Source organism: Trachurus trachurus, assembly GCF_905171665.1.
Source record: "Trachurus trachurus genome assembly, chromosome: 21".
NCBI lineage: Eukaryota > Metazoa > Chordata > Actinopteri > Carangiformes > Carangidae > Trachurus > Trachurus trachurus.
In genome coordinates, this window is record NC_139899.1 from 17,554,378 (window position 1) to 17,580,279 (window position 25,902).

Below are 25,902 nucleotides of genomic sequence, written 5' to 3' on the forward strand. Positions count from 1 at the left end.
TCAGGCTTTGGCTACATAAACACTTGTTAGTTGAGTCAATTCATTGTTGGTTTGGGATGTGATGACAGTAACAAAAACTATCACAGGTTGTCTTGTTTTAGCGATGGTTGAGTTTGGGCTTAAACAAGCAGATATAAAGTTATTCATGAATAAGCAGTCTAAACCTTGAAGAGGAGAAGCCGCAGTGAGGTGCAGCTTCTCCTGCTCTCTTCTTTGCCATACTTTTTCCTCTTTTGCCCTCTGTCTCTGAGCTTCCTGTCAAGAACCATATATTACTTCATTGTGTTTCTCCCTCTCCCTCTCTTTTTGCCTCCTCCCTATGACTCTCGTCTCATCTCCATTTTGGTCTTTTCCTTCGTCCTAAATGAAAGTGAAGGTTTCCTAGACCGGAGTCCTATTCTGAGGAGCTTTGTGAATAAAGCCTGCGGCCGCTCTCTCTTTCCACTGCGATAAACAGTGTATGCCTGGACTGCTCCTACAGCTGTCCTCTTCCACCTTTTCAATATATCTTCATTTTATATGTCCTGAGAACCAAAATGAAATGAGCTGTGATTGTAGCTGCTGCTGATGTTTACGCCACTTTAAATGTTCCATAAATATGAATTTAATTTGATATTTAATCAAATGTTCTTTTTTCTCCTTCCACGCCTCTTTGCTTGTTTCCTCAGTAGCAGAAAAACAGGAAGTTTACCAAACAGCACTAAACCACAATGCAGGAGATTAATTCAGCAGTAAACAGCACTGTAAGTAGCCTGTAATGTATTACAGCTCACATAGCTTAGCTTGCCACGATGAAAATGAAATCTAACCAAACATGCTGGGTATACAGTGCACTGTTTACTCACAGTTTAAGGTAACTGCCATGCTTCAACGAACAAACATGAAGTGTGATGTTTGCAGGAAATAAATATTTCCAAAAACAGCAGCATGAGTTGCCAAGCTAATGTCATTTATCACGCTTCAAATCTGCGTGTTTACAGACACTTAGAGTATTTCTTACAATATTTATCATCCTGCCTTGTTTCTGTTTGAATGGAGCTGAGACAGGTCAGGGGTTCCTTTTTTTTTTTTTTTTTACCCTGCATGCACAGAGGCAGGGTGGCAGCTGCGTGCCACCTTTCGGCTCAGCATACAAATGTGAGTGATCTGTACTTTGACCAGTGGTTTTCAGATGCCCTTGCCTATTCTCAGATCAAAAGCTGACGTGTCACTGGCTTTGAAGCTGTAGTCACACTCCTGGCAACAGCACAATGTCAGGGACCTGAGCTCTTATCTGGCTGTGGGATAATGCCTGGACGTGCTATCTGCCTTTCAATAAAATATATATATATAAAAAGGGAGTAGTGGCTAGACTATCTCTTTAACTTTTTCTCTCTAAAGCACACACAAATCATGCTCACAGCGCTGCCAATGCTGAGCTACAGTGTTCAGTGTCTCCCCTGGCTGTTCTGTCAGCTGCTAAATCTCCCTTTCTCTCCCTTGTGCGAGCAATAAAAACAGCTTATTGGGCATTCTGTCCCCAACAGTTAAAACACCTCTATCTTGTTAACTTAACAATTATCATTTTTCACGCACCTATCTTGGGATGTGATCACTCCTCTGACACGGAGCGTATCCCTCTGGTGCAAGTCTGAGCTAAACTAGTGCATGCTCGATCTAATCATAGACCCGGCAGCAGGTCTTGCCACCAAACCACAAGGAGCAGACAACTCCTCGATCAACTTATTTTCCCTGGCAACTGCTCCTCCTGTCTGCGTTAAAATAGTTTTTCATTTGATACGAATGCAGTATTCTTCCTGCATCTCAATTACAGGGGTCAGTGAGTCACTTCTGCTCATGCCGAGACCTTGGCCCTGCCTTCAGTCTCTCCCTGACCAGTGACCACTTCGGGGACAAGTCGGAATAGTTTCTCACAAGCAGGATGGCCGAAGTAAGAATAATTCTGCCCCTTCATCACATTCTTGTTGGAGTTATATTGTTGACTGAGCCAGTCCTAAAACGCTAATACACCCTCCTGTCTAAGTCTGGGAGTGGGGGGGGGGGCAGTGTGCCGGTAACCTAGCCAACAGATCAACTGCTACAGTGTCGAGTATCAGGGGGGGCTGAGGCCCTGTGGGTGTATGTCCCCGGACATGGCTATTTAATCTTGGTGTCTAACACGTCATAAAGCCCTCCTCACTGGTTCAGGTCTATCCATAAACAGCAGATTCTCTCAACCAAGACCTGCCATCTGGCTCTGAAGCACTTTTAGCATATTAAAAAAATCAGTAGTGTAGAAATAATATTGGCCAGCCCGAAGCATACAGAGCAAATGTCCTCTGTGATAATGTTTTGAGTGGCAGTTGCCTCCACTTTGTCTGCTCATGCCCTTGTCTGGAAACTGGGCAAAAGGTGACTGGCCGTATTGCTTAGAGCAGGTAACTACAAGAGCGCATATAGATGGGGGGCTGTCTTCGTCCAATCAATATCCATCAACAGAGGGCAAAAGCAAATATGTTTCCCCTCTGTGATTTCACAATAGATGAGACTGGAAAGACGTCCCTCAGCTGTTTGTCTTGCAGTGCTCACACAGATGGAAATGGAAAAGCAAATCGCGGTTAGAAAACAGCACACAAACCACTTGCAAACTAAACAAGGTTTGATATGACAGCGCAGCGCTGGTTTGTGTCCTCCACTGCCGGGCTTCATGCCATTCGCTCATGATAAAACCCTCTTTTTAAGCATTTTCCTTGGACATTGCACTTTTCCTCAACTCTCAGCCCAAGCCACCCTCCTTATTTCCCTTGATTACAACTGATTATGTCCTTGCAATAAATCTGCCACAGGAGAATATTACAGCATCATTTTTACACTGACATCTCGACAAAGCCTCAGCCGGGCCAGCGTGTAAATCTCTCTTACATCTCCCGGTGACAGCACTGTCAGTGACAACACCGTGGGATTGTTATTATGCCGGTGTCTGGGAATAGATACTTGACATAAAGTGAAAATCCATTGCTATTCAAAACTGGCTATTATTTTGCATTTGTTTTGATTTTGCAGCCTGGGTTTTCACACAGTGTAGTGGAAATGCTGTGAGATCCATCTTAATAGTGTAAGTGACAGAAACTGGGGAGAATGTACCATTGAGGCAATAAACAAAAGTAATGCATATTTATCACTTATCAGTGCTGCACATTGTTAAAGATTTGAAACTGCTTCCTTAAAAAAGGTACACCGCAGTGTGTGGATGTAATTGCACAATACATTATACCTGGTTTGCTGCCATACTGTCTGTGTTGTCAAATTCAGCTTTGATACCACACTTCAGTGGGAGAAAGTTAAATCGCTCTGTTCCGTCTGTGACGCCCTGGAGGCATAACTTTATTTTCAACTTATAGTCTTCATAACTGTTGTAGGAGAAATAATTCATCATGCCTTTAATTTAATGTGACTGTGAATCTCTGTGTACCTTGAAGAAAACAACACAAAAAAGGGAAAACGGTTCCAAAAATAGCAGAAACAGTGTCGTTAGAGGAGATACAAGCCAGCAACTTTGGTGTCTTCAACCAAACTTCATCAGGTTTGATCACTTACTTGAGTAATTTATATATATTTACTGTATATATATTTTAAATGTGCATTTTTATCTCTGGTATATTTAAAAAAGAGAAATTTATTTTCAATCAGTTTTGATTTTAGGGATATTTGTGACACTTTATTCCTCACAAATGATAGAGAATTGCTGTTAGAACTCAACCTGGCCTCGTACAGATTGGATTTTTGTCCATATTTGACACAATATGATCAAGTCTTTTATCTTAGAAGTGACAAATTGGTGCATTTCACTGGGGCTCTTGTTGTATTTACGTGGAACACAGTGGGTCATATTCAATGGCCCGTTTTACATAATATTGCCTCAAACCATTTACTCAGTCCCACAGCAACTACATAGTTAGGCAATATGGTTTATCGTGGCAAGCAAAATTTATCACACAATGACCCCGTGTTGGGGAAAAATGACAGAATATTGATGAAACAGTGGTGAGTTTGCGCTTGTGATTTCGCCCAAGGCTACGACAGGAGAAGTTTGAAAAAGGGAGATGATTAAAGGGAAGCTATGCTCTGTGGAGAACAGAGCAATCATCGGTAGGCATGGGCTCTCCCTGCTGCCCTTGTTCCCCTGAGAGGCAAGCAGCCTAGAGTGTAATGGGGCCAATGTGCCTCATTAATGCATTGACAGATATGAAAAGTAGCAGAGCCTTTATGGCACCAGCATTAGTCGCTGTGAAAGAAGGGACGACGTATGGAGTGACTGTGGTATTAGCACTGTGGCTGCTTGGTTGACTTGGTGTCTGAGAAATAAAAAAATAAAAAATAAATAAATAAATAAAATTCACATGCGGTGGTTATTGTTATGGTTGTCATAATTGTATGAAAAACAGATAAAAACCCTGACCATTTCATCACAGCGAATAATAATATTTTTCCACCATGCATGTGCAAATTCTCTCCTCACCTCCCCCTCTCTGTTTGTCCTCATTTAATTAACAATGTTTTATGAATTCTTCACATTTATTCACAACTGTAAAGACACCCACAAGAGCTACAACAGCTACAGCTTAGTTGGTTAGTTGTTGGTTGGTTTACTTTATTAATCCCTCTGAGCTTTCATATATCTGCAACTCCTGTTGACATACAGTACATGCATTTTGTAAGCTCCATGAGAAATCCGCATTCATGCATTTCTTGTGACATATTAAAAATACAGAATCATAATACAAGGTGTAAATGGGTCATTAGATGTAACATTAGAACCATCTTAAATATTATACTAATTCAACAGATCTAAACTGACTTGATTAAAACACTGCTCTGAAACTGTCAAAATCTCTTCCAAGTCTTTAACTCTGCATCGCTCCGAGTTGTTAGAAATGTTTAACTTTGAACCAAAAGAGAAATTACATGTCACCCTGAGTCTTATAATAGAAGATCTTTAATAATGCATTGCTGACACCCCTCACTCTCTGCAAAAACATCCATCAGGGTGTTAAAATAAATTAACACTTAAGTAGCACATGCCAATGAAGTTTAGCGCAGATGAAAAATGGTGGGTGCGACTATAAAAATCTCACAGGAAAACAAAACAATTGAGGGCTTTGGGAACTTGCTGTACTTATAATAATTATTAACTGAAATGTTATAAAGTTTGTAAACTCTTCACAATTCTTAATTTAAGATATCCAGCTTATCCTTAGAGGGTCATTGAGCTGACACTGGGTGAGGTGGGGCAGATCGCCACATCAGGGTTGACAAGCAGTCATGCTCACATTCACACCTAGGGCACTTTAGTAGAGTCACCAATAAACTTAGTGTGCATGTCTGTCTATTTGTATTTGATTGTCACTTAAATAAGCCCTGTCATGGCCAGTGAGCCAATGTTACCATTGAAATTAGACTGAGCATATGAATCACTTAATTAACTTATGAAAATGATCTTTAACTGTGGAGTGGTTAAACCTATTAATGAAGATTTCTTTTGTGGACTTGGTATGCTCCAAGCATCAGATTTCACATGAGTTCCAAAAAGAGTTGAAGTGTTAATTAAACAAAAAAACACACAAAAAAGTTAAACTCGATAATTTATTTGTTGAAAAAAATTATTCATATCACATACCTGTGAGTGGCAAATGCATGTGGATAGCAGTTAATTGGAATATAACATTAGGTGTCTTCTATCAATGAGATGATAACTAGGTGTGAGTGGCGCCATGTTTTTGAAATAACAGGGATCTAGGCACATTTTCAAAATACTCATTTGTGGAGTGTATCATGAGATTACTGAAAGGGGTTGATGCTTTTAAGGGCGGAAAAGGTTTGAACTCCACCAATCCACAGTGAGAAACACTGATTATGAGTGGAGAAAATACAAGACCATTGTTAACGTCCCTGGGATTGGTTGACCAAAGATCACTCCAAGAGGAGTGAGGAACCCTGGGGCAACTTCTAAGCAAGTAGAGGCCTCTAACACTCACACTGGCTTCTGTTAATGTTCATGAGTCCGCCATCAGGGAAACACTGAATTACAATGGTGTGAGATGTAGGGTTGCAAGGAGAAAGCCACTGCTCTCTGAAAAGAACACTGCAGTTTGCTCACCACGAGGACGGGCCAGAGGGCCACTGGGAACATGTTTTGTGGACGGATGAGACCAAGATAGAACATTTTGGTTTAAATGAGAAGCGTTATGTTTAGAACAGGGAAAACAGTGCATTCCAGCACAAGTCCCTTATCCAATCTCTGAAACATGGTGGTGGGAGATTCATGGTTCGGGCTGGTTTTTCTGCATCTGGGCTAAGACTTCTGAAATATACTGTACCGGTGAATGCTGAAGGAAAATGCCAGGACATTTGTCTGTGAACTGAATCTCAATTGAGGGTGGGTCAAGCAGCAAGATAACCACCATGAGCACATGAATCCTTCCACCTACCTACTGTACTGTAAGACTGGTTAAAGAAAAATACAGTTGATGTTTTAGAATTTAAAGTTGTGTCCTTCATCCAATTGAAAGTCGCGTCAGTAAAAGACAACAGCATTCCTGGGTTGACGCTGTTCTCTACAGAGGAATGGGATGAAATTCCTGAAAGCCGATATAGTATGTGCTGCACACACCACACACTGAAAGCAAAGGTTCACATACATTACATGATTCCTCATTGAATTCAAGGTCAGATCTAAAAATATTTGTCTCATTTCAGTGGCTTTATCTTCTCTGTGTGAAAATCTGTTACATTTATTCAGAAGATTAAAATTACTCATAAATAATGAATTATGATAATATTATGATTTTACATTATAATTGTTTTGCAATCTAACAATTAGAATACTTACTAAAATTATAAACTAAAGGTTTGACAAACTTTCAAACACAACTGTATCTATATCCGTTGCAGTGTAACAATGTACAGCAACAACGCAGCAGGATCATCAGATGACTGTGACCACAGTTGACTCCTTGTACTGTCTTTGAATGACTTTTACAGCATATTATAGACATACAACATATGGACAGAATTTGTGATGTGTTAATTGTAGCAGCCTTTTCACTCTGAGCAGGGCTGAGGTCAACACGATATGACTTTGTGAACCAGCAGCTGCAGGTAACTCAGGGGCAGGGCACATATTTATCTAACGGCAGAACAGCAAAAGAGGCGAGCACGCAGCGCTGAGATACTCAGAACAGATTATTTGACCTTTGAATTCATATTTTTTCTCCTGTACTACTGTTCTGTAGCTCTGGTCAAGACAACCTGTGTAATACAGTACATGCAGTACAAACCGGAATATGGTTATTTTTATCTTGCAGGTTGCATTTGCTGCTTTTTTGTAAGCTGGTTTTGACAAGTTTTTAGATTTTTTCAAATTTTCTTTGTGTTTGTTTCTCTGTCGGTTTTGTGTCTATTTTCATTGCGTCTATATATAAATTCATCCTAGCTGAATTAATGCTTAAATCACAAAGAAAGCTGATCAGATAAGAAATAATCCATACAGGAGTTCACATGCGATCAGTCATGTGATTAGTTAAGAGCTGCTTAAAGATTACTTTGCATGTACATCTGGATCGGTTCATAATTATGTCTTATTGTTCACCTTAGGTGCAGAAGTCTGAGATCTCTTAAATGCATCTCTTTTGATAACTCACTTTTTCTTTACAGACTCAACTTGTTATTTTTGAAGTTTATTTTGAACCGTCTTGAACTTAACTGTTTTGAAAGACATCAAATGTATCAAGAAGTGGTACCTTTTGTTTTACACCACATAGACACACACATGTGAATGCACTGCAATTGTTCTGGGGTTTTCTGAGAGAGTTAATCAAACTGGTGAATTCTTGTCATTTTGACTTCTCCTTCTTGTATAATAGAGAGAAGACAATTACTTGCATTAAATACATTTCTGTTAAGCCAGTGTTAATTAATTAATGAGGTGAAACAATAGTAATTGAGCCAGTATGACCCACTGATGAAAATATTGCAATATGTGTTTGTGGTGACTTTCCTTTATAAAAAATGCTGTATATAAATATAGCTGCTGATGAAGACCAAACCTTTGCTACTGGTGCAACTATACATTAAACACATTTAAGTGGTAAAACACCAGTTGACTTACATAAAGAAAGAATCACAGTGACAGTGGATCAGTTTGAAATATTGCAGGGAGTAATGGAACAAGAAGGAGCAGGCACAGAGCTGTTAGATTAGAGCAGCTGCAGGCGACAGGCTGCACATCTCCAACTTTACAGCCAGGTAACCAACTTCTTTCACTCACGGATGCCCACAGAATAATGGAAAAAAGCCAATTACTGCCTGACTACTTCACTAAATCGACAAGCCTATGTCCTGTAATATTAATTCACATTTGCTTCTTCCCACCAGAAACCAAAGATGTTGACCATGGCTGAAATCATCAAGATTGCCACTTTAAGCCTGTGAGCTGTTTCCAACCCAGTTAGCAGTAAAGCCCTGTTCTCTTACTCCGCCTCCTGTATCTCCTTGACAACATTAGTCGCGTTGTGACTGACAACAGTGGAGGAAGATAAGTATTCTATGGTTGTTGCACCTTTTGATTTGATGTCTTTATCTCACTACAGGACCAAGGTCATGGAGCTTTGGCGTGCTGTATAGCTGTAACCCCAATTCTCTGATAACCTGATAGAGATGTGTCTCTATGGGATTTGCCTCTGTGCATGTTCGTCAGGCGCATTATTTAATTATGCTGTACCTCCTGACACAAAGTGATGGATGTGTGATGAAGAGGGGCTCTGCCTCCCATTCATTTACATACACATTTCCTTCCTTTCAAAAGATGAGGCTTCTTATACTTAGAATCAGAGAGAACCACGCTGACAGGCAAAAGCGTGTCTGCTCTTTGTTTGTATCATGTGCACTGGAACAGATCCTGAAGATCTTAGGAGTCCATTAAGAAAAGTGTACACAGCAGTGACTGTATAGCACCACATGTTTACACAACCTCACAATCATGCCTTCTTTAGACAGAATAATGGTGAATGCTCATTTCAAGGAAAGCATGGTACTCCACTCACACAAGTAGGACTGAAGAGGCCTTGAACCTTGGACCTTCCCCAAGGAAACATCTATTCCAACAATTCCTTCAACCTAAATGACCATACTTGTGCATGCATCTGGATATGAACCAAAGGAACACGCAAGCAGCAGGTGTAGAGTGGTCATGAATAAAAGAAACACAGATTGTTTACAGATTCACAGTCGTACACTGGAAATGATCAGCATTAATTAGGGCCCGAGCCAGTGACAACGTCACAGGGAGGACCCTATTGTAATTCGACATGCACATTAGCCAACGTGCCAGCCGACGAGTAACAACAAGTAAGCAAGCAAGTAACCAAGTACTGCATAGACCTGGCGCAAAATATCCCAGATATTGTAATGTTTATTATTATTATTATTATTATTCTTATTCTTCTCCGCGTTTGAACGCGATTTCGACCCCTTTCCCAAGCCGAGAAACGGATGAAACTTTCGACGCAGGGGGGGAAGCCCGAAAATTGCGATTCAGTAGTGGTCTCGCATGTGGGCGTGGCCAAATGGCACCACAGCGCCCCCTAGACCGCGGATAGGGAATGAGGGTCCGCGACACCGATTTGTCCGAAACTTGGTAAACATATTCATCAACCCGAGATCTTCAAAAAATTTCATAAAATGACATACCCGAAAACCTACAGGAAGTCGGCCATTTTGCTTCAAAGTTGGTTTACGCAAAACGAACTCCTCCGAGGGGTTACGCCCGATCGGCTCCAAATTGGGTCCAGAACATCGTCAGACCTAGCTGAGCTTAACTTGTACTCCGCAGGTCTGTAGCTCAAAGGGGTTGGCCTCTGGCGTGCCCCGAAGTTTGGCGACTGTTTCGGTGCTCGCCATGTAAATACGAAAGGCTCTCATGCCCACATACTTGATCGTAGACGCTTCAAACTTGGTACAAAAATCTATGGCGAGACCCTGAACGATCCGACATATTATTTGCCTACGTCGCTCATAGCGCCCCCCGGTGGTAACAGGAAACGTACAAAAATTCGTTAAAAATACGTAGTTGACCAAATCGACTTCATTCCACTTCTAATACATGCAGACCCGGATGGCGAAGCTACATCATGAACACTTTGACCCTACGAGCAACGGCGTCCGTGTGCCGCCGCGGCGAAAGTGTATCTTCCCAATTTAAATTACGTTTGCCTTTCACGCGCACATACTTCGTCGTAGCCACTTGAAATTCAAAGGACATGACGTTGGCTCCGCCCTGAACGTTTTGATGTATCGACTTCCTGCCTGGCTCATAGCGCCCCCTGGTGGTAACAGGAAGTACGCAAAAATTCATAAAAAATCCATACTTCACCCGATCAACTTCATTCCACTTCTAATACATGCAGAACCAGTTGCTGAAGCTACATTATGAACGTTGTGAAGATACGACGAACGGCGTCCATGTGCCGCCGCGGCGACTGACGATTTTTTAGCGTACAATTACGTTTGCCTTTTTTGTGGCTTTAACGAAGTCGTGTCCTCACGAAATTTCATCCACAGGTCAAGAATGGCGAGCTCTTTCAGCGGATAGAGTCGTTTCCCATGGGCGTGGCTAAATACCTCAATAGCGCCCCCTTGAGGTTTTTCCGAAATTCTCCATAGACAAATTTTGCTTACTTTGCCGTACACATACGAAACTCGACACACACCTGTATCATACCCAAACATACGAAAAATTGAATTGGAGCCACGCCCTAAACCCAACAGGAAGTCGGCCATTTTGGTTAGCATTTCTTTGACGCAAAACGAACTCCTCCGAGGGAGTTCGCCCGATTCACTTCAAATTGGGTAGAGAACATCTCCAGACCAAGCTGATTACGGCTTGTGCTCCGCAGGTGTGTAGGTCAAAGGGCGTGGCTGCTAGCGCACGGCCAAGTTCCGCGATTCAGCTAAAAAGGTTTAAATGCTAACGCGCCCACAGATTTGATCGCAGCGGCTTCAAACTTGGTGCACATGATGATGACGTGACCCTGAACGATCCGACATATTACTTTCATACGTCACTCATAGCGCCCCCCGGTGGTAACAGGAAATGACATATTTTGCATCGACATTGTCCGATTTGCTCGAAACTTCACATGTGTGATGAGGTAACGACCCCGAACGCAACGGCACACATCCCGTTACTGCCCCCTGGTGGACGAACCGTAAACTTAACGTAACTCCATCGTACATTGTCCGATTTGCTCGAAACTTCACGTGTTTGATGAGGCAACGACCCTGAACGCAGCGGCCCACATCCCGTTACTGCCCCCTGGTGGACGAACCGTAAACTTAACGTAACTCCATCGTACATTGTCCGATTTGCTCGAAACTTCACGTGTTTGATGAGGCAACGACCCTGAACGCAACGGCCCACATCCCGTTACTGCCCCCTGGTGGACGAACCGTAAACTTGCCGTAGCTCCATCGTACATTGTCCGATTTGCTCGAAACTTCACATGTGTGATGAGGCAACGACCCCAAACGCAACAGCCCACATCCCGTTACTGCCCCCTGGTGGACGAACCGTAAACTTGCCGTAACTCCATCGTACATTGTCCGATTTGCTCGAAACTTCGCGTGTTTGATGAGGGGACCGCCCTCGACGCAGCCGCCCGCGTCCGGTGGCGCGCGGGGGTTTCGAAGAGCGCCCCGGGGGAAGCGGGGACCGGGGGGGTCGTGGGAGCGGGACGCCGAGTGGCGTGGAACGAGGGCCCGTCATAGCCGCTTGCGGCTTTAATTTGTGATTGTATTTTGTCGACCCATCTATCAAACCCAACCTCCTTCTCCCGACGTGGATTTTGTCTCTTCATATGCTGTCACCTAACTCCTGTCATAATTGCTTCATCAAAAAGGTTTCCAGACAACAGAAATTAAGTATGTTGCATGCGTACACATGACCTGTGCTGTCGTTCTTTCAAGGTAGACAGTTCCCTTGGTGAACTGGGTAGCTAACAGAAGTATGTTACCTCTCCGAGTTGTGCCTCCCCCGTGCAGAGCTACACTGTCAGGGAATCTAACCAGTGACTGAGAACACAAGTAAGTGTTTTATTTTGAAAAAAACTTGCAATAGCAGTCTTTCTCAAAGTGAACAATATAAAAAAAAACTGCCACTTCCATGCCAAGCGAGCTGTATAGGCACTAAAAACGAACACTTCTCCACATCTAAATTTTAAATGCAGACATGCACATGACACTGTGCATGCTTTCATCACTGCCTACATACCCGTGCTCTGCTTTGCATACAGATCATTACAGAACATGGAGCACACAGACGTGTCTGTGTATCGTAGTTGGACTAGCTATGCCTTCAAGAAAAAAAAAAAGCTTTTGAGGATCAGGTTTGACACTTAATGCAGGTCTGAAGAAGATGATTTGATGTAAGTAGTAATTTTTACATTATCTTTAAAATGAGACTGATTTTATTGATGTAGTGCAGTCATTATCAGACCAAACAGATCTCTAGGTTCAAATCGCTTAATGACAACATTAATCATGCAGAGTCTTGAAAGTAGAGGGTTCACATACATACAGTACTGCTGCCTTAGCTTATCAGTGATAGTTCTACAGTGGTAATAGTAAACATGTTTGTTCATTTTCACAAAATTTAGTTAAGTATATTATCATTACATATATATTGCGATAAAAAAAGTCATGAAATTAATTGGAAGATTACATTCAGTTCACCAACCATTATGATAACAGACCATCTCTCAGATCAACTCCTTCACTGACAACCATTCAAGTTTTTCCCCTCCTTCTCTACACTTTCTACTATGGCTGCTTTTATTGTGCTAAACAGTCTCTTGGGGACAATGTCAAAAAATTAAATAATGAAAGAGTTGCTGACAAGAAAAAAAAAAATGCACAAGTTGTTCCGGAATATAATAAACAGATGACACAACCAACATCAGCCAACATAAAGAAAAGGACACCAAGACAACTGTATACTGTAGGAAACAAACAAGACCACTGATATCAGTTTTTACTGTTCTTCCAGTGTACCAGCTGAAGAAATAACTGAAGCAACTGGCAACATCACTGAAACCAACCTACAGGCATTCACTGTAGCTGAGAGGCTTTAAACAGCCGCTTGCAGTGCTGGAGCCAAAAACACTAAGTTGTCTTCAGAAATCACTTTTTTAGTGATGCAGTCACTATAAACTATATATAAACACTAAAAGCTATAAAGCCACTAACAACAGACAGGTGGCTACTCACAATAACGGTGCACATTATGAGGGGGAACTGAGAGGTGCATTGTAAACTTGCCCTCTGTTAGAATCACACATGGGAGCAATCATCGCAGAAATCCTTATACTGGCTGTAGGAGAACTGTGGACATTGTTATACAGTATGGTTGTTTTTCACTACATACAGTACTGTTAGTATACAAATAAATAGTGTAGTCATATATTATTACACAGTCATACATACAAACTTGCTTGATTTTGCTTTCCCATATGAAACCTGCAGTTTCATTTTGTCTTCAATTAGAAATATATATAAACACATTGAGTCTCATTGTGTTTCTGCACTTTCTAGATAGATACTGTAGATAGATAGATAGATAGATAGATAGATAGATAGATAGATAGATAGATAGATAGATAGATAGATAGATAGATAGATAGATAGATAGATAGATAGATAGATAGATAGATAGATAGATAGATAGACAGACAGACAGACAGATATAGACGTTATGTTTGAAATTATATCACTGTCAGACTGAGAACCACAGAACATTTGTTGCTGCGTTTTTGTACCACATGGATAAAAATGTGCTAAATGCCAGAAATTCTGGGTTTCCACGGGTATTTTCCCAGGATACAGGAACAGATCTTACAGAGAAATCCCAGACCCAGGCGCTCAATTCCTGGTATTCTTGGTAACTCTATTCCATTTCAGCTCCACCCAAGCAGTAAACCAAGTAAATAATGCTTCTACATGTTGTCGATCTATCTGTTAACCCTTAAAAAGGAAAACATACAGTAGTGTCACTGTGGTGTGGGAACATGCAATACAGATGCACATATACCATGACCTTCAGGTTCCTGTCCAAGGTAAAACGGAGGATATCTCTGTGTAGACGACGTGTAATCACATGACAACATCAAGCTTAAAATGGACCTGCTGGCCAACAGTTAACATTGTGGTAAACTGAGAAAATGTTGCCTCATGACTGCTTTGGTGAGCTTTCTACGTTTTTCTTTTTTGTTGTTGTTTAACAAATGGCAAAAACCACAAGCAGCCTGTCTGGTGACTAATGCACAGGTGGTAAGTTTGAAAAGGGAAGTGATCATGATTTGAACATTCAGAGGTCTGTGCTGTTTCTCTGATAATAAATAAATAATGTTTCTTCTGGGTTGCATATAGGGCTAGTCACACCAGAACTGTTTAAGTAGCATATGCCAAACAATGCCCTGAAGCATCACGCCACATGTATACTTCTTGTCTATTTATTTTTGTGTGGTCTTTGGAAAAGTAGGAGTTATGTTAGAATCTGTGGAATCTCCATAATTGCATGGCATGGGCCAGAGTCAATACGTACAACAACTCAGAGAAAGGAGCTGTGGATAGGCCCACTTTACTTCCATTAAGCTGTATCCAAAACAAGAATGTTTTAGTGGCTTGACATGTTCATGGGCTGCAGACACATAATGCCAGGGTCAAAATTTTGGGAAAGGAGCGGTTGTGCCTTTTTCCTGACAACTGACTTCAGAAACCACACATGGATGTTTCACTCAGTGTTTCCAAGTGGACATGGCAAAAAAGAGAGAAAAAAGGTTTGTGTGCACAAATATTCAGTGTACCTAATGTTATGTTATTTCAAATGGGGTTTGAATTGTGGTGGGGGATTGGGGGCGTCTCACCTCACTTATTAAGACTTGGATCCACCTTATGACAGGTGAAAAAAACAGCGAGGTTTACATATTATTTTTTCTTTTAATTGTAAATGTTATATTTCCAATATTCCTTCCTGTGAGAATCCTGCGAAACAACTTCCAGACACCACTAAAGTGGACATTTCTTAGCCTTGACATTAGTAGAACCTCTCATCTACCAACTCCATTTATGTCCACAAATGATGAATGGACTGCATTTATATATAGCTAACTTACAGCGTGTGTGTGTTTGTGTGTGTGTATATAATATATTTATATATACAGTATTTTCTTTTTACCTCTTCTCATGAAATGAGAAGTAGTAAAAAAGAAAAAGAAAGAATTGTGACAATGTGATTTATTCTTGATAGATAAAGTGCATATCTATCTCAAAACTCTATTGATGAATCATTTCTAAACATATTACAATGAAAATTTAACCACAGCTAACCTTTATAACAGGAACAAAAAGAGGAATGTGTCTGAAAACAAAATTATTCCAACTTCATGGGCAACGGAGAGAGAGCTTTTTTTGGTCATAACAGTCACTCAAAGTGCCCTTTTACACCAGGCACACTCACACATTCTTACAGCACACACATTCCCTACACATTCAATGCATTCTACCATATACATACACCAGTGATACATCGGGGGCACTTTGGGGTTAAGTACAGAGATTCTGACTGGAGGAACGAGGGATCAAACCGCAAACCCTTTAATTAGTGGATAACCCTCTCTACCCCCGGGCCACAGGCGCCCAGATCTGGGCTCCTGTGCATTCTGCTGGCCCTGTGGGTAAATCTAGTTGCAGTACCTTATTATGTTGTCCGATATACTTAACGGTTTTCAGTTTATGATTAAGATTATGTCACGCATGTATCTACAGATCAAGAGTTAATTTCTAACACAGTTTAGCTAACCAATTTTAATTGGCTGATATCATTCACACTGTATGGATTCCCTTTATATTGTAAGTTGTTCAAACAGTTTGAAAGAATAATTCATCCTTACATGAATGTGAGAAGAGAATTCAAGTTTCCCCCACATGCCAAAGCGCCATCACTCCTAAGACATTGAAGACAATGCACTTGCTAAAAGCAAGGGGAAAACCTTGGCAGATCACTGGCCTGTTACAAAGCTATAACATCGACGGTCTCTCAGTAGCATTTTGGCAGAGCAGTTTATTGAACTGTGTGCTGTAGTGGCAGGAAACTAGAGTACCTACAGAAGAACAAAATCACAAACATGGGGAAAACTGAGACTTAATTGGAAAACCTTATTGCTACGAAGCAGCAATTCTAAGCATCAATCCACCATGCCGCCAGATCAGTGACTGTTAAAGTACATTTACTCTAACTAAATAATGTATTATTATATATAACCTATATAAAAAAATCTGCTTGTGTAATTACTCTCACTGCCAGAGGGGGGAGACAAAAGTTCCATACTGCAGCTTTAAGCTAATACGTGCAAATGAGTAGGATCTGGTGACGGCATGCAACAGGTTTTGATATTACGTTTTTTTTGTGGTAGATATAATTTTAAGATTTAAAGTAACCATATTTCTCATGGGAAAAAAAAGAATATGTCAGAGGAATTATTATTCCAAGTGCCAAGAGTGTCTTTCAGCAAAAAAATTCCTGGTCATTTTTTTTTTGGAATAAATATCAGAGGTCTGAAAAGGTGGGGTTTGCAGTGTTTCACCAAAACAAAAAGAAACTGAAAAAAGAAAAAAAAGGTTAACCAAGGTTGGAAAATAAACACACAGTTTTTTGTTTATCTAGTTAATCCACATGCAATCCCTCATATTTATCTTGTGACCCAAGGTTAGAAACCACTGTGAGTGTTTTCAAAAAGTGTGCGGCAGTTTGCCTGATGAGCATTTTCCACAATATTTTGTGAAGTTTTTTTTTTTTTTTTTCTGTTTCTAGCAAGGGTCTGGAATTGCTGATGCAAGTTTAGTCTAACCTTGGGGTTGTATGCATAAATACATCCTGGATAGCCACTGTTGATTGTTGACTTTGGTTTTAGGAACTGTTTACTTTATCCAACAGTAAAAAAAACCGAGGGTGTGACAGCCAGAGAGACAGTGAGAGGGGAGAGTCGGGAGTGAATTATGTTTGCACACATGAAAGCGGAGCTGTAATTTGTTTGCAATTATAGCTTTTTCATTTGATGTGCGTTATTCAATATTCTGTGCACAGAGAATCAAAAATGTCATGGCTGATTTCAGATTTCAAGAAAGAGGTGAAAATTAGATGGGAGAAAATGCAAACAAGAGCCATTGAGCTTAATCAATAATAAAACTTCATTTTCTCCCCTTTTGTCTCTTTTCTGGCGTTTTGTTTTAGAAAGTTGCAGGAAGATGAACTATGTCCTGTAATTGGAAAGTGTGAGATTCAGTCTAAATCAAATTTAGATGAACTGACCTTGCCTTTTTTGTGAGGAGCTTTCTGAATTCATCAAGGTTGGTAGAGAAAGCCAATGGTGATGTTAATAGTCATAGAAGTGTGTACGTGAATAACCTTCAAGTTGCTAATGATGCCTTAATGATTTAAATTAAAAGTATCTGATACATCTGATTGATTCGTTATAAGTATTCCACACTGTTACTGCTAACCGACACAAAGTCATGGATCAGAGGGTTAAGTCTGGACAAATATTGCTCCCTACAGGGTCTTGCTACTGTATAGTCTTGTTTGTGTCTGGCTCTCATTGTTTATAGTGCCATACAGATAAAATATGAGCCATGTATTACAGGAGGGCGACAAAAAGGGTCAATAAAACTCCTCTAAATTGAACTGCACAAAACTTGTTACAAATGTCAAATTAAAAGCACCACCTCTTATCTTTAATGTGCCTCTGAGCCTGACAGTCTGTTGTGCCTTTATCCCCTCTTTGGACTTTAAAATCTCCATTTCTCTCAGAGCTTTGAGGGTGTGTGCTCTGACAGAATGTCAGGCAATTAAACAGTCATGGCTCATTGAGCTGGAGGTGGGCCCGCTCCTCCAGGCTCCTCTATAGGCAACAGAAGAAATGAATGCAGGCACTCCCTGCCATCCCTTGCTCATTCTTTGACTCACCAACCCAGCGGTAAATCCAGACAAGAAGTTCTTATCAAAGGACACTTTTAACTGTTGTCAACTTTCACAAGGCTGAGCAGTGTCACTGTCACGGGTAATTATCCTGTGCCAGAATGTAAACCAGGATATGTGTGGGACAACAAAGATGTGTTCTCACAAGGAACTCAGTCATGTCCCTGCTGGAGGATAAACACATAAATGCTGTCACATTAATGATGGCACGAGGCAGCCGCAAGACAAGACTGGCACCTTTACAAATATTCCTAATGTACAGCACAGAGATATGAAAAATAAATAACAGGGAACAGTTTCAGTTACGACATGCAGAACGACAGGAAGCTTCAGGTAAAACCACAGGCACTGTGTTACTGTTTTTTCTTTTTCATTCCTCATACACACCTGAGAAATAAAGACTAAAACCAGTTTGAAAAGATTACCAGCAACCTACTGAGACAGTACCATGATGAAGGGACGAGGCAAGAACCAGGTTAAAAAACAATGGCTGATGAGCTTCTTTTCATAAATCGGTTACCACATTAGGTTGGCATCCTCCCACTGACCACTTGGCTCATCTTAGCTCTAAGAAACCACAGGGCAACAAACGTTAGTTTGAAACACATCTGACACCTATTGCTATATATATTTGCTATAAGTCTATCATTTATATGTCATACAAATAACAGCATGTGTCCCGATAATGAAAAGAAATACAGCGTATGGTGAAGATCCTGCATGCTTCATGTGGTGTGAGTCTAATATGTAATAAACCCTGACTCATTCCATTTGGTTCTTGAGTCTTTGTACAACATCTATAACAAATCCAAATGCTGTTTTCTTTTTCTTTGTATGTTTTGCATCATGGAAATTCCCTGCAATAGGATCATCTTACTGTATGTGGTCTAGTGACCTCGGTGGTCAGTACTGACACAGCAATAATCTTCAAGATTGAGGATAGCATAAAATGATGTCAACTGCACCACCTTGACAGAAATTTATGCAATTTTTTTAAAGTTACAAATGTACAAATGTAAGGTTGTGACAAGGGCACACATGCATTTTTAGGGCAGTTTTCTGCGTGTCCTTGCCACGCCTTTGCCTACTGTTAGATGTTTGACAGCTTGCGATAAGCTGCAGGACACAGCAGATGTGTTTGATATTTGGAACACATGACCTCAACCGAGATAATTCAGGGCTTGCTGGGCAACTTTTGCCATCTTACTGCGGCTGTTTTATTCACTGTATAATCCACAACTACATAAACATTGAGTTTTGATGCAGGATGATTTTTGGAATTAAATCTTTAAAGGTCACATATCAAATGTTACACTGTTTTCATACACTGGTTTCATGTACCCAAAAACCGTCTCGGTGTAGTTTTACATCTCCTTACTCAAGATTCTCTCAAGAGCTCTAGCAACAATTGTTGAGCCAATCGAAAGAGAGGCTCTTAGCCTTAGCAACTTGGCTAGATGGTGGGTCCAGGTGGGCTGGACTGCTTTATTGTGACATCACAAAGTTACAGAAGTGTCATGGCTCATTTCAAGACAAAGTTTCTGAATATGGGCTGCATGCATTTCTCTGTGTGCCCTGAGGTTTCTCAAATTTTTCCCTGTTAAAAGGGTAAAAGGGTTTCCGGGAGTTTTTCCTCAGTTGGTGTGAGGGTCTAAGGGCAGAGGGTGTTGTTACGATGCCATGTAAAGCCCTTTGAGACAAACTGTTTGTAAAAATGGGCTATACAAATAAAATTGCCTTGCCTATATAAGACCTATACCTCCTTTATAAAAATAACAGGGAACTCTTACTTGATATAATGGGACCTTTAAATTGTATCAGGCCACAGTGGAACAAGTGCTTACCAAAATCTATACTGTAAAGGTTATCAAAAGGTTTACAGGGTGATGAAAAAGAAATCCAGTCTTTTTCCCTCATGTAATTTTACACAAATTAAATGTTCATTGTTTTGTCCTTTGCCTTTGTAGTTTGTTTGTTAAACTTTCCCAGCAGTGATCACCTCTTCACAATTGCATTTCTACATTCAATTGTAATTCATCATTATAAAAGAGGCAGGACACAGGAAAAGGAGATGATGATGATGATGACAACTGGAATCAAACAGTCAGGGAAATACTGCAGTTGTGTGCTTAACCAATAACCACACAACCTCCAGTACATCCCTGTGTTAATCCTTTCATCATAAAGTAACAACTTAAGGTAGGCTCAGTAAGGGTCAGTCTCTATAGTATATAACAATCTTGTTCATAGCTCATTATCAGAAACCTGACCTGGCTCTGCTACAACCTTGTTATTATGAAAACATAGCTGTTGTTTGACAACCAGTGGACGATCTGTATTCAGTTAAAAGTGGATGCATTGCCACAATGACTTGATAATACAGATTTCTTTGCAAATCAATGCTTTATTTCCACTAGATGTGAACAGAGGCAGATGTCACACTATTTATAGTGTTGAGTTTGCAGGCAGTTTTGGTTTCCTCAAGAAGCCACAAAATAACTTAATTCAGATATTTGGCGTTATTTTGATATACATTTTGTTGTCATATTCCAAAAAGCATTAAAATGCTTTCTGAAATTTCTACATTTTTTATGAAGTGATGGATGTGAGCCTGACTGCGCAAGAGACAAGCAAAACATGTTCTTTTTCTTCCTAAACACCTTTCACAAATCTCACAATTCGCAGCTTGCAGGGGTCTGATCAAATCAGCATGGATTCCTTCAGCACACTTAACACTAAACCTTGACGACACTGCACAGCAAAACTTTATTGCAGCTACCACTCCGACGGTTTGACACCTTTAAGTAACAGATACATCTTTTTTATTCGGTTGTTTGCCACTAGTGCTGTGATTAATGTCCAATGTCTTCGCATATGTTGTGTGTGTGCGTGCCCGCTACTGTACAGCAAATCTCCCCTCGAGGGACAATAAAGATATCTGAACCCTGAACTTGAATGTTGATAATGAAATTTTCTACTCAGGTACACTGGTCTAGTTATCGTCCATTGAACGGAAGCGCCTGTCACCAAGCTTCATTTTGTAGGAGTCTCTAAGCATGCTAATTGCTTCTGTTATTCATGAACAGTCTGGAGCCCCCACATGACTGTACTATTAGAGCAAATCCTGCCTCCAATACTCTTCCCACCATCTCTTCACAGTTCTACCCTCTGACGGCACAGGTCACTAGCTGATTGCTTGGTTTCCTCGAGGAGTTGACTCTATTAACTATGGCATTGAGGGTCCTGGACTGGACTGTGTCTGGAATAGATATGGTGGTTGAAGAGGGTTTATGTTAGATCTCCAGGGAGAAATCCTAACTCGCCGACGACACTGTGGCATGTGTTCAACAATCCCTTTGGAGTTAGCACCTCCGCTGTAAAATTCCACATTTAATAACTGATACTCCAATGCCATAATACACCACAGTGGCCATTATCGACCAGTGAACAGTTCCTGTATTGGACCGGCAGATAAATAAATGGAAAAGTGCTCCTTCGTGGCAAGGAGCAGATAGTATGTGACACTAAATCCCATGTGAGATGAAAATGAGACTAGAATTGACACTTGCTCACGTATACCACTGGGATTAACAGGTCGCAATGCTTGTTTACTGTAAGCCTCTGTAATGCTTGGAATACGATCCTCCATCCACATGGGCATTTTCACTTCCAGCCATAATACATTAAACAGCACCACCAGACAATAGTGCAAGGACACAAAAATATATGAGTATAAATGAGTATAAAATCTTAAAACCTTACACTGTGTTGCATCGCATTCCAAACAATCCTCTGGTTTGCAGCATAAAAGCAGGGAAACAGAAAGTCTTAATTAATTCAGTGTAGGTGGAAGAAATCATTGATGGACACACAAAGCTTGAAAGGCAACTGCTGTATATAAGGCATCAAAAATGTGTGGAGAACCAATTAGATTGTGCAAAAACATAATTAGTATTGAATAAAACAAATAACTCATTTATTGTTGTGGGATTCCAAAAGACCAGATGGGGGGAAAATGCTGCTTTACTAATTATGTATTCATTAACTAAATAACCTATTATTAACCTGACAGAAAGGCAGTAAGACATTAAGCCTGTTTTAAGCACTGTGGGAGAGAATGCCATACTACTAAACTGATTTAATCATTTAAAAAAAAAAGTATTTGTGTTTCTGCTTTTTCTGGTATGAATAGCTCTAAATACCAACATAACTGAGACACAATTTGAAAAGATTCACTTTGAAAAGGGCTAGAGGGGAGAAAGGAAGGGCAGTGTGGCTGCAAAGGTAATCCGTGATGAGAACTGTCTCTCAGCTGAATTGGACTGTCAGCTCCATGTTAACCTTTAGCCTGATGCAGCATTTTAGGTTTCAAGGTTGTTTGAGATGGAAATCCATGTATCACGATCCAATCCAGCAAACATACAACTAATCTGATAGAAAATAAAGGTGTGCTTTACAGCAAACAATTGATACGGTCAGCCTCGCAAAATCTATCCCTCTATCTTCTTTCATCCCCTTCTTTTCTGTTGTCCAAGCAAACAGAGATGAGAAGGGGGCTGAATGCAGTGCACCGCACCTTCCACTGCCCTCTTGGGGTAACACTGTTGATTCGTTAACAAACACAAATCAATAAAGGGGCCTGAATGGAGGACAAGTACAAAGAATTAATTTCCGGCTCCAGGGGCTTAGGATGGCAAATCACCCGCTTTAATCAACAGTGTCAAGTCAGAAAGACAAATGATGTTTACACTCAAGCAGTGTCTTGCCTGAAAATAGCAGCATTTGGCTCTGTCTCCTTACCAGTCTGTCTAGGCTTGTGCCAGCTGCAGTGGTAGGCCGCTCCTCTGGGCTGTACGGCCTGAAGCGGGCGTTGAACACATCCGAAACACCACGGGCAGACCTAGTCATTCCTGCGGGTTTTGGCTGGCCACAGCCTTGAAAAACCTGCAATTACAAAAACATGGGCACCCAATTGTCAGGGCTTTAAATTACTTTGGATGCGGAAAATAGGGAAAACATGCTGTTTTGTTAAGGTCTTGTGAAGCATTCGCCCTGAATTACCAGCGTGACAGTTACTCTACGTCAAGTTGAGGTAACCATGTTGATAGGTGATTCAACTAGGAGCTGTGACCAATGCTATTTCAGATGATAGAGTTAAGTTTTTACAGGCTTTTGGGAAAACACCACATATACTTAAACCATAAACAAAACTGCATCTGCTGCATGGGAAAGCCAACAGTGCATTTAGCTTTGAATGAAAACTGGCATTCAAAACTGTGTGGGCAGAAAAAAATCTTCACAACCACCCTACATTTTTTTTTCTTTCTGACTACAATTTTGTGGGCAAAGAAAAAATGCAGTAAAACACAGGAAACACATTAACTACTGTTAGTTGAACTAAGATTTTCTGACCAAACTAAAACATATAATTCAAATACAAGACCTAAACTTGGACATAATTAGAATGTGTTGTACTACACACCTTAGACACAGCGCAGTATGACTTACAGCCAGCTCCCCACTCACTCGCGCTTCGGTGTGTGCGAAGTTGGACTTCAACAATCTGTCTGAGGTGTTACTTTAGTTCTCTGGGGAATAAAACTAATTGACATACCCTGTAGGAGACCTGGGCACTGTTATCTTGCATATTCATGATGGCCTCTGAAATCTTGACATCAATAGGCTCCATGACAGATTCAATGTTGAAAGGTCCCCCCAGCCTCTGCGCCACCAGCAGCATGGCATCTGTCATAACAGTGGTGGGGGAAAAAAAAAAAAAAGGTGGGGTGATGTCGGGTGGAGGAGGTGCAAACAGAGACACATTCAGTTGAAGAAACAGCTTTTCCTGGTATCTAAATGGTCAAGCACTCACATACAAAAGTAACCTTGAACGTTCTTTTAAAGCACTCCACGCAGTGATTTTAATCTATTTGGAAAATTGGATTGGAATGCGACTGACCATCTCCATTTTCAGTCAATATTTTTAGTAAGATGTACTATGTGGTCCCCTTCAAATGCTCAGTGATGCATTCCTGTCATGTCTGATGTGGCAGCATCCAATATTAGTAACACTGGAGAGAACACAGTGCACTGCAACCTAAGAAAACACAAGTAAATGGGGAAACCACATTAACTATCCTGATTACACATTTCGATATTCACTGGGAAAGTGGAACACACAGTCAGAAAAACAAGCAAAACAGGATTACGCTTATGCCTATGTTATTTATTCATTCACTCACTCATTCATTCACTGAAATGTGTCACAGCTAAATTATTTTTTTGTACATTTGCTGTGTCTATATCTCTATCTCTATATTTCTGGATTTGAAGGCCTTCCAAAATGCTATGCATAAGTTGTCGAAGTGGTTAAACTGCTGGTTGGAAGCCCAAGTGTTTCCCATGTGGTTGTTGCTCTTTAGAGATGATTTGGTGTGAACAAGTGGTGTTGACAACTGTGTGTTAGTGATTTTGTCAGATGTTATAAGATCAGGATTTTAGCAGAGCAACAGCTGGGAAATGGCTTGGAAGTTAACATGTAGACTTAATGGGACACGTTTCAGTCACCATTTCTGACAACAGAAACAGAAGTGAAAACAAGCAACAGTTTTATTGGGGATTCAACTGCATTAAAATATTGTGTATCTGAGCACAAAGAGTAGGAAAAAAAGCAAACACATAAGTGTGTGGCCATAGTTTTGACCTTGTCTTGTTGCATTTCTTACTGTTTTCTCAAGTAACAGTGTGTCAGGCTCTGTCAGCTTGCATAGAAAGTGAGAACAAAAGATGAAGAGAAAAATGTTGTTGATTGCACAAAAAAAATGTTTCTATAGCATATTACAAAATTATATTTGTTTGTATTAGGGTAAATGCTTAAATCCTCAAACTTTTACAAAGTTTATTATATAACTTCAATTTGGTGTCATTTTCTCTCAGTCTGTCTAATAAAAGTGGCCAGCGACCAATCAGATCTGTCTGACTGCCACCCTCCCAACACCTGTACACCACTCACCGATATGTTGCACAGCCACATCCCCATTTCACATATCACATCACACATGGTGGCATCACAGTGAAGTCTAATCTGCAAAGACACTCACATCCTCCATTTTCCTCTCTTGTTTTCCAATAAACCTAATTTGTTAACACAAATTAAGTCCCCCTTGATTGAACTTGCTCAGCCTTTGGGCGTTATGCAAAATATGTGATGGTTTAATTTTTGTGTGGGCTAAGTGTTGAATGTTTACCAAGTCTGGCTCCACCCCTGCTTTGCACTCTTGGTTGGATAACATAAAGAACCCTGAAGACATCACAATGTTCTGATATTCAAAAAGGACAAACTGATACTGATACAATACTGATCATTTTTATGCAACCTTTCACTGGAGGTCATTTAAACAACAAACTATTGTGTCTCGGCTTCTGATTACTTGACAGTTTTGTCAATTACCGTCGCCTTTGCATCATCAGTCCAGCAACACAAACTTATGAAGCATGGATCTTTCTTGGGGCAAATTAAATTTTTATGTAGATCAATTTAATCAAGTCAAGGATCTTTTTTTTTAACGCTACTGTAGCTGCACGCAACAAATAGCGCTGATGAGTCACAGATTCAATAGAACTTTTGAAAGCCAAGCACTTATTTACATTCGCTTGGCTGTGGGCAATGAATACTAAAAGGTCAATGGCTCATTAATATCACTGTGTGGACACAAGCCAGAAAGCCTTGTTGAACACAAGACACTTTCTATTATCATATCCACAGAGTGCATTTGTTTTCATCACTTTCAATTAACACCTCAGATTGTTAAAAAAAAGAAAAAAAGAAGTTGCATTGC

General features: G+C 40.5%; 1 protein-coding gene across 2 annotated transcripts in view; it reads right to left on the reverse strand.

The window, feature by feature from the left end:
• The window catches only part of LOC311004972 (glypican-6-like), a 95,379-nt gene that overhangs the window by 8,837 nt on the left and 60,640 nt on the right, over positions 1–25,902 (reverse strand). For both annotated transcript variants that reach the window (XM_083997224.1, XM_083997223.1), the window contains 2 exons: positions 23,679–23,809; positions 22,865–23,008 (listed from right to left, as the gene is read on the reverse strand). In XM_083997224.1, the coding sequence (XP_083853350.1) occupies positions 22,865–23,008; positions 23,679–23,809 (275 nt within the window). The remainder of the gene's footprint in view (positions 1–22,864; positions 23,009–23,678; positions 23,810–25,902) is intronic.